Source organism: Pistacia vera, unplaced genomic scaffold, assembly GCF_008641045.1.
Source record: "Pistacia vera cultivar Batoury unplaced genomic scaffold, PisVer_v2 Contig305, whole genome shotgun sequence".
Lineage (NCBI taxonomy): Eukaryota > Viridiplantae > Streptophyta > Magnoliopsida > Sapindales > Anacardiaceae > Pistacia > Pistacia vera.
In genome coordinates this window covers 138,222-151,910 of record NW_022196119.1, presented here as the reverse complement: position 1 = coordinate 151,910, position 13,689 = coordinate 138,222, and the positions used below count along the sequence as shown (strand labels likewise).

Here is a 13,689-nt window from a genome sequence, read left to right as displayed (position 1 = left end):
GGTGTAGCCCATGAGAGTACATGCGGATGAGGGCTATACTCGAGTTTACCCAAGAGAGAGATTATGTACTCACATAGCCAAGGGTTTCGAATCCATGCATAACCAAGTCCAATCAGCTAGAATGAGTACAAATCACTTAGAGTGGGAGTGAGTCCCAGCCGTGCCTTCGGTCAGATGGGGCCGTGACTTATTAAAGAGGGTTAGTAGAAAAAAGTTACGAGAAAGAGAAATCAGAAAGATTATAAAAGGGAGAGCAAACGAGAATTGTAAGGAAAGAATCAGAGAGAGAGTTACGGGGATAGATGAGTAGATGATTTACTTACTGAGCCTTAGTTGTGCTCACCCCGATGTTTTCTATGTTTTGCAGGATCTAGGTGAGGACACGGTCGGATGGGCGTCGTTAAGTGAAGAGAAATGGCTACACTGTCCACCCTGCTTTTAATGTTTTTGTACATGATATAACTTTTTGTGTAAAGAATGTGTATGTTTAATAAAAGAAAATTTTGGGCCTAATTATTTATGCTATTTTACATGTACTTTACTATGCCTATTTTATGATAATACGAGTAGAAAAGAGTCGTTACAAGAAGAGAATTTTTCCAAGAGAATTTTTCCAAGAGAATTCTGCAGTCTTGTTCTTGAACCAATTGGTTTAGCTAGCACTTTAAACCTTTTTGGTGATCGTCGTCCTATCTTCATGTAGATACCGCTTGTGCATTTCTTCTTTGGAGTGAAAGCGAACACAATCGAAATCATTTGAAGGAGCCTTCAAATGCTAGTATGATATTATATTTGTATTTAATATTATTATATGCATGAATGATGTAAAACGATATAAGGATCATTGGGTTCAAAAGTTTATGGATCAAACAATTTTTTATATTTCACTGCATAAATCTGATCCGTAAACCTACACTTAGATAGGGGTATTATTAGCCAACTATCTACGAAGATGCCGCAAGCTTTACATGCAGATGCGATAAGTGTTAGCGGTTCGCTACAATTCCCCGAGCCCCTTTGCATGAGCTCGTCATGCTGACAAGCCCGTGGCCTTTCACCGTGTGGGGAATCGACTTGATTGAGCCCTTGCCCCTAGAAAAAGGCAAAGTCAAATTCGTTGTAGTAGTCGTCGACTATTTAACCAAATGGCCAGGAGTTGAAACACTGGCAACAATTACCGTCATTTATCTCCCCCAGTCCAATAGGTAGGTCAAAGCCATGAACAAAGTCATCAAGCATACATTGAAGGCTATGTTAGAGTAGGTGCACTACAACCAACATTTTAGCTCTTGTAAACTCATTTTAATAAATGAATAAAAGGCATCACTTATTTATCAGCATATATACTATAGCATCTATTTACTACATGTAAATAGTATATGCCCTTAGAAAGGTTGAAACTAGTGACGAGAGAATTAAGTATTATAAATCTTAATTGTGAGAACCTTATGAGCACAAATGGTTGCCCTTCTTAAACCGTCTGTAGTCATAGTATAAATATGACCAAGGACACAGATTATACGGAGAGACTATCATCGCATTGAACGACCCTATCAAAAGGTAGTGAAAAATCTCACATGTCAAGGTTGTGAGCATCAACCTGGTGCAACGCATGGGTGCTTGCTAGTGCAAGTCCACTGGAATGACCCATTAGAGTATTCCACACAAGATGGTAAACCCAATGTCTATGGAATATATCCTCTTACGGAGGGTGGTGCATGTGGTCCTTCGACTTAAGATCACCAGAGTGCCGTGTGTAAATATTGATGTGATTTGACAACAACCCAATGTCGTCTCTCTTAGGGATTACTAGAACGGTGGTGATTGGTTACATCGAGAAGTACATTATGGCTATGGTGGATCAACAAAGGATTCATCAGTCTTGGTTATAGGAGATCTTATCTCGACGAGATATTTGGTTAAGAACTACAACCTCAAATCCGTGGCCACAATGGAATCGAGTTGGTGCTCGAATCCAATTTTATGTAGTCGTCAAACTCGAGAACCAAATATAGAACATGTCAAGGTAGCATTTTGAGGTAACACTATTTCTGTACTTCAAACCTTGATGAGATATAAGATGATGAAATTGATTGAATTGTACGATAACCATGCCATGGAAAAGGTAAACCAAAATCATTGATTTACTTATTAGGAAATCATGATGCCTTGCTAGAGGCCAATCTTGATTGGTGTACGAAAACACTAATTGGTTGATGCTTAATTAGTCATCGGGACGCTGCCGGCAAAGTAAAGAGTCTTTAGCAAAATTGGAATCACATTAATTTTAATTAATATGGAGAATATATATTTAATTTAATTAAATATGTATTAAAACCCATATATTAAATATGATAAATTTATATGGATTAAATAAATAGTAATATTTATTTAACTAGAATATGTATTTATATAAGAATTAAACAATTAGGGATGTTTATTTAATTAGGATTCCTATTTAAGGAGAATATCTTTAAGAGATATTCTAATCCCTTATACCAACGATTGTAATCCAATCCAAATAGGAATTAAGGATTTAGAATCCTATTGGATTCTTATTTGGGGATTTCCTATATATATGGTCATTGGGTTTCGATTTGATAGAGCAATTCTCATAAGTTATTTTTGAAAAATTGAATAGCAAAAATAATTCTCCCAAAACCCTAGCCACCACTAACCCTAGAGAGAAATTCTCTCTCTAATTTCTACCAACTCCCTTAAGCACTTTAATTGGTCTAGCAATCAATCCTAGAGTGATCCTGAGCCTACTTTCATGTGGATACTGTCGTGTTTGATCCTATGTTGGGTCAATAGCCAAATCTAGAGAAGGAGCCACCAACAAAGATATAAAATTACTAAACTTGTATGGTTTAATCAATATATATATTGTGGATTAATTTATTGAGCCATGATCTTGGACAAGGGGATCGTGCCATGACAAAAAAAACAAATTTATTATTCTGCGCTTGCCACAACATGATTCCTACAAGTGATATCAGAGCTTAGGTTTGATAACTACAACTTGTATAAGTTGGCATGTGCTAGTATGCATGACATAGGGTTTAATTTGATTATTTTAAACCTACTGTAATTTTATTTAATTTTGTTGAATGAGTTGTTATAAATTGGTTGGAAATTGGGGTTTCAAAACCCTAAAAATCTGGTGGCTAAATTGGAGGGCTGCGCGCAACCTTTGTCCTTGGCTACATCTTCCAGGCCCTTGGCCATGTGTTAATGCATGGCTGGCCACAACACAGGGTGCACGTTTCGCTGAATGCAGCCTTGTCTAGATGCTTATCCAAGACGCATGTCCAAGCACGCGCAAGTGCGTGGCTATGTTACATGTTGTGCGCACAGCACGTTACTGGTCTCTCTCTATCATTCGCTTGCGTACATGGCACTGTCTTGCCAGTTTAACCACCCTAGAATTTTTGGGCTTTGCATTATGTGTGCAAGCCTAGTGGGAGTGGCCCATTTTTTGAGCTATTGGGGTATTGGTAGCTATTGCTACCAACGTCCCATCAAGGAGAGAATCCCGTGAGCTTTCTTGTGGGAATTGGAAGGTGAAAGGGACTTTCCGTTGTTGTAGGGTAGGGGCGTTTTAGGAATTTTAAGGTGGCGTTTTGAACTTTTTTGCCAAGCCATTAGGAATAGAATAAGTTGCCACTATTTTTGACTATTTAGTTTGTTTTCAAAATGGATAGGGATTAAACTACAAATTTTGCAAGTTAAGGGATCAATGGTAAGTCTACAAAATTAAAGGGGGTAAATGTAATTTACCTAGTAAATTCAAATTTAGTAAATTTGAATATAGGCTATATCTGATTGGTGTCGATAATGCATGGTGTTTGGTACTTGGCCATCGACCTTAGGATTTATCGACACCTCTCTCCAAACTCTCAATGCAATTCTCTTCTCATCTAAATCCCCTCAAATGTAACTCGAGGTTTCTTTATATTCAGTGTAAAGTAGAATAGGCATTGAAGACGAGGCAAAGGCATGAAGACATCCTGAAGAATTTTCTATATCTTTGTAATAGAATGTATGAACCTAGGGTGACCTACCAAATTCCTCAAAGCTCGAGGAAATTTGTTTTAGATTGGCCATGTACCAACATGGCTTTTGTCTTATTGTAGAAGCATGCTAAGGTTGAATGCCAAGACTATAACATGCTAAATAAGATAAAATTGGTGATATTAATTAAAAGCAAAACCCTTCATAATGATATTAAGTCAACAATAAAACGAGCCTTCCATCACCATGGGATTAATCAAACCATTGTTCGTCATGGTCTCATTCGTCCCCATGAAGAGCCACTTCTACTTTTGGGAGGTTAATCATCATTAGACTTTTTTCTTAATGGTGATGAGTTATTACTTAACTAGACATATTTTTCTGGATTCGCCTCTACAAAGGGTTGATAAATACCCTAGAGGCATGGTAGAATAGTGCATATTAAAAATGCACGAGTGGGCATGTAGTGTCCAAACTCACCGATCCAAAAATTACACTCAAGGCCAATGGTTGGTGCTGTTAGATTGTGTAATTAGTTTGTTTTCTTTGTTTACAATTGAGTTTAATAAGTTGGTGCTATTAAACGGTGTAAAGTAAAGTTTGTGGCCTACCTATTCATCCTACTTTGATCGACTCACCCCTGTGAGAGGTCAAGTTAGGAATAATGGGATTTCGACCCACTAGAAAGACCAACAGGCCTTCCTGGGTTTAATAGTGAGGGCCATTAGCTTGAGAAAAGTAGTGGGAGTATATTAATTAATAAAAGGCCTTATTAATTAATTAAGATATTAGCTCTGTTTAAATTTTTTACTTGTAGATTTACATAATAACTACCACTAATCTATCACTATGATCAATCATCAAAAAGGAAAGCAACTTCGATGGTAGAAGCTTCACTGGATGGTATAGAAATCTTCAGATTTTACTCAAGTCATAAAAGAAGTTGTACATCCTTGATGAACCTGCCATGGAACCACCTAAACCTTAGGATACTCTGGAAGTTAGATATGCTTATAGAAAGTATTTGGATGACACTGACATGGTACAATGTATCTTACTAACATTGTTGACACCTGATCTATAAAAGCAACATTAGAATTTGGATGTTGGCCCCATTGTCACACATCTTAAGATGCTCTTTCAGAAGCATGCTAGACATAAATGTTATGAGGTGTCAAAGGCATTATATAGACGCCAAGTGACTGAGGAAACCCCAAGGAGCTCACATGTAGTCAAGATGATTGGCTTCATACAGAAGCTTGAAAATCTAGGATTTGCTATGGATGCAGAACTTTCAATAGACCTTGTTCTCCAATCCTTGCCTAAGTCCTCCTAATTCATAATGAATTTTGATATGAATTGTAACACCCCACTTGAGGTATGTACTTAAGATTTGTGTATTATTTAAAGGTTCATTGATTTAGCGTCAAATGAGTTTGTATGTTGAGTTGGTTGATTTATTGCCTTGAAATTGGTTGAAATTTGGTGAATTTTGGAAATCCAATCTTCGCCGGGGCGAAAAAGAAGCTTTGCCGCGGCGAGGAGGAGCTGCACCCACGGGTAGGTTCTACCCTGTTTCGCCGGGGCGACGGAAAGTTCTTTGCCGCAGTGACGAGCCTAATAAAAAGTTTCTTGAGTTTTCTAGAGAATTCTCCTTTTGGGGCACAATGACCATTCTACCCCTAATTAGTAGGAAAAGTGGGGAGTAAAATGTAAGGAAATTTATTAGAGAATGTGTTAGAGATAAGGGTGTATTTGCAAAGAATCAAAGGATATAGATGGAATTTTAGCAAAAGTGCAAGGGCAAAATGGGAAAGGAAGGATATAATATGAGCTAAAAAGAGTTAAAGTGTAGAGAAACCCTTTATTCATTCATTTCCACCGCCTCTTCCATTGTCTAATTTCTCTTAATTTCTTCATCCAATTTTCCCAAGATTTCTAAGGGATTTAAGAGAGTTTTGAGTAATTTTGAGTAGAGATTTCATCTAAAGCATCCTAAAGTAAGGATTCTTGCTTTAGATGTGAGTTTTCTTATAGTTATATTGAAGTCTTATATGGTTGCTGCTGTTCTTGTTGTTGTTTTGAGTTGTAGAGAGAAGACAAGACAACAAAGGAAAGGAAAAGTGCTAGAGAAGTAATTTTTTTCACAAGGTAAGTAAATCCTAACTAAATTGAGATTTGAGAATTTAGTTGAGTAGAGTTTGAGTATGTATATGTGTGTTTTATATTTTTTGAGATGAGATGATATGAGATTTGTAGTGATGTATGATTGTTGAATATATTGGATATGAGAAGTGTTTTAATAGGTGTTGAGAAATGGAACTTGAGATGAAGTTTGAGAGATGTTGTGTAAACAGATTTGGAAGTGCTTTTCTTGACAGGGATTATGGTTATATGAGGGAGTTTCTCCCATTTTGGATTGCTAGAGAATGAAGTATAGCAGTAATTTTAGTAGAGTGTTTATATGCACATGAATTGGTTGATGAAATGCCTAAGTGAAATATGCCCTGTCACTGCCATGACTTTCTAAGTAATTTTTGGGCATCTTACGGATTGAACTGGGCTGAGACCAAAACATAAAATTATAGCCCTATTTCTAAGCTTTAAAACGAGACCAAAACCGTAGCAATCTGAGGTGTATAACGCAAGTTATGGCCTTTTTAGTGTGACCTGTGCAGAATGAGTGTTTTGAGGAAATCTTGTATTTGGCATTTCATAAGTGCATTAGTGAGCATGAGCTATCCATACACATTTTTATGCACTTAAGAAGTAGCTTGAGACATAGTAGAGAATTTGAGTATAAGTTACTTTAAGGGTAAAGAGAAAGAGAGATTGAGCATTTAAGAACAAAGAGAAAAGAGCATAGAGTAGGTTGTGCGATGGGGAACCCGTGAGTAATGGGTAGAGTATTCCCGCATGTACGCCGCATTGAGAGAGCGGCATGAGTATGAGAAAGAGAAGTGGTGTAGCCCGTGAGAGTGCATGCGGATGAGGGCTATACCCGAGTACCCGAGAGAGAGATTATATACTCACATGGCCAAGGGTTCTGAATCCATGCATAACCGAGTCCGATCAGCTGAGGATGAGTAGAAGTTACGGAGAGCGGGAGTGAGCCCCGGCCATGCCCCCAGTAAGATGGGGTCGTGACTTACTAAAGAGAGTTAATAGAAAAGAGTTCTAAGAAAGAGAAATAGAGAGAGAAGTACCAAAGAGAATTTGAATGAGAATTTGTAAGGAAAGAATTAGAGAGAGAGTTACGGGGTTAGACGAGTAGAGGATTTACTTACTGAGCATTATTTTAGTGCTCACCCCGTTGTTTTTCCTATGTTTTACAGGATCTAGGTGAGGACACGGTCGGATGGACGCCAGCGTACGAGGGGAAGCGGTTGCACTGTCCACCATGTTTTTGACAATTTTGTATAAAATATGTATATGTTTGTAAAGAATATATATGTTTAATAAAAAGAAAAATTTGGGCCCAACTCTTTATCCTATTTTATTATGTACATTCTTATGAGTATTTGAGTAGAAAGTGGTTGTCACATGAATTCAATGGAGAAGTTTCTCTCAAAGCTCCTGAATATGCTAAAGACAACAAAGAAGGACATGAAGAAGTCCAATCTAATGATGCTAGTTGATCTTGCACCATGGAAAGGAAAGGGTAAGAGAGGCAAAGGAAAGGCTAAAAGCAAGTCCAAGCCTCAAACTCAAGATGCCTTTAAACCTACTAGAGGCATGAGCAAAGATGGAATGGTTGTTTGCTTTCACTGTGGCAAGCCTGGCCACTGGAACAAACACTGCAAGGCCTTCCTTGTAATCAAGAATAAGAAGCCTACATCTTCTTCCAAAGGTATGTATACAATTGAAATCAGTATTTCTCCTGTTACATCTTGGGTCATTGACACAGTATATGGTTCTCATATTTGCACTAATGTGCAAGGATGTGATAAAGTAGACTACTAGAGGTGGACCTACGAGTTGGGAATGGAGCAAGAGTTGTTACATTAGCTGTAGGAAGTTATTATTTAAGTTTGCCTTCGGCCCTTGTATTTGAACTTGCAAATTTTTTTTATGTTCCTTTAGTTTCTAGGAATATTATTTCTATGTCCGCTTTGGACAAAATTGGATATCAATTTATGATAACTAAAGTATTACTGTCAATTAGTGTAAATGTTATTTAATATGGAACTACTGGATTGCATAATGGTTTGTATGTTCTAAAATTAGAAAATAATGAATTTTTCAATCTTGAGAATAAGAAAGCCAAAGTTGATAGCTTTAATCAAACGTACCTATGGCATTGTTGGCTTGGTCATGTGATCCAAATCCAACCAATTTGCAACAACAAACAACACAAAAATATGCCTAAACTGAAGTTCAAATTCAGCCAAACACAAATGGAAGCAATGTCACACTTACTTGCAATTTTTAGGTTAAGACAAGAATGAACACTTCAAGCATAAAGGAATTCTCCACCAACTTGAATCGATTCACCACCAAATCTCCTTGCCAAGACTTGGATAAAGAAATCTCAATAAGAACACAAAGTTCTCTCAATGGTAGAAATTACCCTTACACCTTTGGCGTCTAATTTGTGTGGGATTCGCGACAAATTATTAGACACTAAAACTAACATTTTGCAACTAATTGATTAGTCACTATAAAATTTTACACAATTACCCTTAAACTTTTAGCGTCTAAGTGGGGGGACTATTTTGAACAACATTTGCCGACTATTTTGATAGTCGCCAAAAAAAAAACTTTTTGCGTCTAAACCACAATATAGACGCGCTATGAATCTACGACCAGCCTACTGCAACTAAGGGGGTGACAACCGAATTTAGACGCTAAAAATGGCTTAGCGTCTAAATGTGACTTTCTGCGTCTAATTTTGTTTAGACGCAGAATGTCATTTTTCTTGTAGTGAAAGGATATAGTTGTCATTAACCCAACAGATTCAGGTTTTGTCTATGAGTGAATGAGGATCGCACACCTGTCCAAGCCCTGGATAATTTGAGGATATTTTCTAAGTTATCAGCCTATGGGAGGCAAGGAAGGACTTGTACGACACCTACCCATTTGCAGATTTGTAATCATTACCTTGAATTCAGTTACTATAAATAGAGGACTCCCCCTCTCATTTTCGGATCTCTAATCTTCACTTTCATAAGCAATCAATAACAAAGACAACCTACAAGAAAGAGACTGACTTGATATTCTCTCTGAATATTTAGTTATTGTACCTCTGCTCGATATTTGCTATATGTGATTTCTTGTAAAGTCTCATATATAAAAGAAACAGTGGACGTAAAAATCGCTTTAGGCATCCAAACCACTTTAAAAGTCATCTCTCCCATTTATTATTCAGTCTTTGCATTCGATAATATCGTTTAACCTTATCCTGACTCTTGAATTAGTTAATCACATGTCATTTATAAGAACAGCTTAGCACTTTGCACTTTGCATGTGCGAGTTGTTGGTGTCAAAGTCACGCATCAACAGTTTGGTGCTAGAAGGAGGGCTAGATTTTATATCTGCTCTTTATCTAGAATTTCTGATCAACCAGTTCTATTTACAAACTTATGGCTCGTGGTCTTGAAACCAAGCGTACTAGCACCAATAACGAGAAATCCCCCCTGAGTACAGGATGTTACTCCTCCCGAAGTACCTCTAGTTTCCCTAAGTACCGTGGTAGGTACCCCCTCAACCTCTCAGCTCGATCCAGCTGTAATGATTACCTGGAAAGGTTCAACAATACCCTTTAAACGGTTAACCAAATGTTAGATCGTTTAGATCAGGTCATACCGCCCAATTCTGATAAGGCGGTGCCACCTCCAAAAACGCCTGTAGGTCGCACTTAAGCATGGAAACAGGCAAAAGCTCATACCACGCATACTACATCGTGTAAGAATAAGGGAAAGCATGTGATTGGTAATGGACCAAAAGGCTCGAAAGGGCTAGTGAATACTGGTCGTGAAACAGGTAGAATACCTATAGCTTTGTGACTTGACGATATGTAACATTGCAAGTCGTCTCACGCCATATCGCAAGGGCACCCCCATAAGAGTGCTCGACCTGGAGATTCCCATTATCGTCAGAATGATGGTTCTAACCATCACTGCGAGGGAAATACCCACCATCCGCGAGTCGGTTCTAACCACCGCGAAGGTCAAGATAACTCTCCAAGCCATTCAGTGCCTTCACATGACTCTAGCCAGCATGTGTCAAGGTATGCTAAAAGCTTCTTCCAAAGCGTGGAAGAGCCCGATCTGCGGTTTTCCTTAATCGCAATCGTGGGGAATGTACCCACATTGTAGAAAGTGATCCCCATATGGCTCCTAATCCATTTCCAACCAATTCATCAACACAACACGCTCCAAAAATCAAGTAGAAATTCGGCCAAATTGAAAACATGAACTAAAGCATACTTACTTGCAAATCTGGACCAAGACAAGTAGAAACACTTTAAGCCTAAATGATTACTCCACCAACTTGAATTGATTCACCACCAAATCCCCTTGCCAAGACTTGGATAAAGAATGCACCCGGAGGAACACACAAGTTCTCTCAAGTGGATAAACCAAATTTCATATATTTCATAAACTAATTGTTACAATGAAATAATTGCTCTTATATAGGCAAATACAACGATAAACAAGTAATTGACAAATACATTAAAATGAAATAAATTTAACTAATATTACAAGCCATTCATTCAAAAAGCAAGGCCATGCCTTTTTAGTGGAAAAGAGACATGATTCCCTAATTCTAGGATCTATGTCTTTAACCACCCTATTAGGTGAAATAAGCTTATTTCATTAGATCAAAACTTGATCAATGATCCTAATTAAGTCTACTAATAAGGGTGTAAGAATTTGGGCCCTGAGAATCATGCAAATGGATTCAATAAGGGTTCATGTGGATCTTCCCCTTTGGAATAAGACTTGGGCCGGATTGGACCTTTCAACACTTGGACTTCTTTCTTGGTCGGCTTGAGCTTCCTTTGTTGGGCTTGGATTTGGAATGGTTTGGGCCGAAATGCTTGGGCTCTCTCCCTCCTTGGAACTTGCTTGGGCCAAATTTCCTCCATTACTTTCCACACTCCACAATCCAAGTGTTTTAGGACTTGGAGTGGAATTCTTCAATTCAACTGAATTAGTAAGTGTTTTAGGACTTGCAATTCCTTGTCCACTCATGTTTACAAGTGTTTTAAAACTTGTAAACGTATCACCCTCCCCGGGTTGAGAAGGATTTTCCCTCAAATCCAAATCATCCTCCAAGTAGGGGTTTAGATCCCCCACCTTGAAGGTGGTCGAGACTCCACCATATTCACTAGACAACTCCACCTTATAAGCATTATCATTTACCCTCTCAACAACCTCAAAGGGTCCATCTGCCTTAAAAAATAAATTTACTATTTCTCTTACTTAGAAACCTCTCATTTCTCAAGTGAATCCATACTAAATCCCCGGTTGGAAAAGCTTAGGCTTTCTATGCTTATTTACCTTATTCTTGATCTTTTCATTTGATTTTTCAGTTTGAGCTCTCACAGTTTCATGGAGTTTCTTCATTTGCTTCAATTTCTCATTAACATCCAGACTTGGCTCAAAATCAAGGAGTAGGGAAGATAGATCAAAAGGGACAAGTGGGTTTACTCCATACAACACCTCAAAGGGAGTGTGGCCCGTGTTAGAACTAGGACTCCTATTGTAGGTAAATTTAGCATGTGCCAATTGCAAATCCCAATCCTTTAAATGCTTACTCACCAAACTCCTTAGGACATTACCCAACACCTTCTTCACCACTTCGGTTTGGCCATCAGTTTGAGGGTGATATGAGGTACCAAACATCAATTTTGTCCCTAATTTACCCTATAAATTTCTCCAAAAATGACTCAAAGATTTTGTATCCCTATCTGAGACAATGGTTCTCGGAATGCCATGAAGTCTCACCACTTCTCTAAAGAATAATTCTGCAATTTTGGAGGCATCATGTGTGGTGTGACATAATATGAAATGGGCCACTTTTTAGAACCTATGAACCACTACCATGATAGCATCATTTCCCCTTTGGGTCCTAGGCAATGCAACAAAAAAATCCATGCTAAGGTCTTCCCAAGGGTACTTGGATATGGGTAAGGGTAAGTATGAGCCAGCCTTGAATTGACTCTTAGCTCTTTGATACGATCCACACCTTCTAATAAGAGCTTGAATATCCCCTAACATCTTAGGCAATAAAAATATTATTTGATGGTTTCTAAAGTCTTAGTAACCCCAAAGTGACCTGCCAATCCACCACTATGTGCTTCCCTTATGATTAATTCTCTAAATCTACCCTTAGGGGCACATAACTTTCTACCCTTGAACAAGTATACATCATGCATAATATAATCTTCAAAACCAGGTTTCCCACATTTAGTTATGCATGTTTTCATCTCCCAATCTACCTCATAACACAACTTCATTAATTCAAAGCCTAAAACTTTAGAATCAAGTAAAGAAAGTAAGACATACCTTCCAAAAAGTGCATCGGTTACAACATTGTGTGCTCCTTGCTTGTAATTCAGCATAAATGAGAAATATTGGATGAACTCAACCCATTCAGCATGTCTTGTGTTGAGTTTGTGCTGCCCATTGATGAACCCCAAAGCTTGGTGGTCCGAATGGAAGACAAATTGTTTTGGTCAAAGGTAGTGACTCCAATGGTCAAGTGCTCTCACTATAGCATAAAACTCTTTACCATAAGTGCTATATTTCCTCTTTGAATTACTAAGCTTCTTACTAAAGTATGCTATTGGCTTTTTGGATTGATTCAAAACTACCCTAATGCCAACACCACTTGCATCACATTTTACTTCAAACACTTGGTTGAAATCCGACAAGGTAAGGATAGAAGCTTCACACAACTTCTTCTTAATCAAGTCAAAGGCCTTATTTGCTGCCTTAGTCCACTCAAAAGATCAATTCTTCAAACATTCAGTTATGGGAGCCATGATGAAACTAAAATTAGGTACAAACCTTCAGTAGAAAGAGGCTAAACTATGAAAACTCCTAACTTCCATAATTGAATTAGGTTTAGGCCAACTATGAATGAATTCTACCTTGAATTGATCTACCTTAATGCGTTATATCGAAACCACATAACCTAAGAACACTAATTGCTTCGTAAATAATTAATATTTTTCAAGCTTAGCATACAAGTTTTTTTGCCTCAACAATTCAATCACTAAGCTAAGGTCTTCTACATGACTATCCTCACATGTACTATATATCAACATGTCATCAAAATATACAATCATAAATTTTCTAATAAAAGGCTTGAGTACCTCATTCATTAACCTCATGAAGGTGCTTGGTGCATTGGAAAGGCTGAAGGGCATCACCATCCATTCATACAATCCTCCTTTGGTCTTGAATGCCATTTTCCACTCATCTCCCTCTCTCATTCTAATCTGATGGTAACCACTTCTTAGATCAATCTTTGAGAAAATGGTTGCACTATGAAGTATCTAACATGTCATCCAATCGGGGTATGAGATACTTATATTTGATAGTTATTCAGTTGATAACCTGACTTTCGATACACATTCGGTAAGTGCCATCCTTCTTGGGCACAAGCAACGTTAGAACCGAACAAGGACTCATGCTCTCCCTCACAAATCCCATGGAGATCAAT

General features: G+C 37.9%; 1 protein-coding gene across 1 annotated transcript; it reads left to right on the top strand.

Moving 5' to 3' along the window:
• The first annotated feature begins 7,566 nt into the window (after nucleotides 1-7,566).
• On the top strand, nucleotides 7,567-7,977 carry LOC116135902. Its single transcript, XM_031421606.1, has one exon. It carries the CDS (start codon nucleotides 7,567-7,569, stop codon nucleotides 7,975-7,977), a length of 411 nt encoding a protein of 136 aa, XP_031277466.1.
• Nucleotides 7,978-13,689: the final 5,712 nt, after the last annotated feature.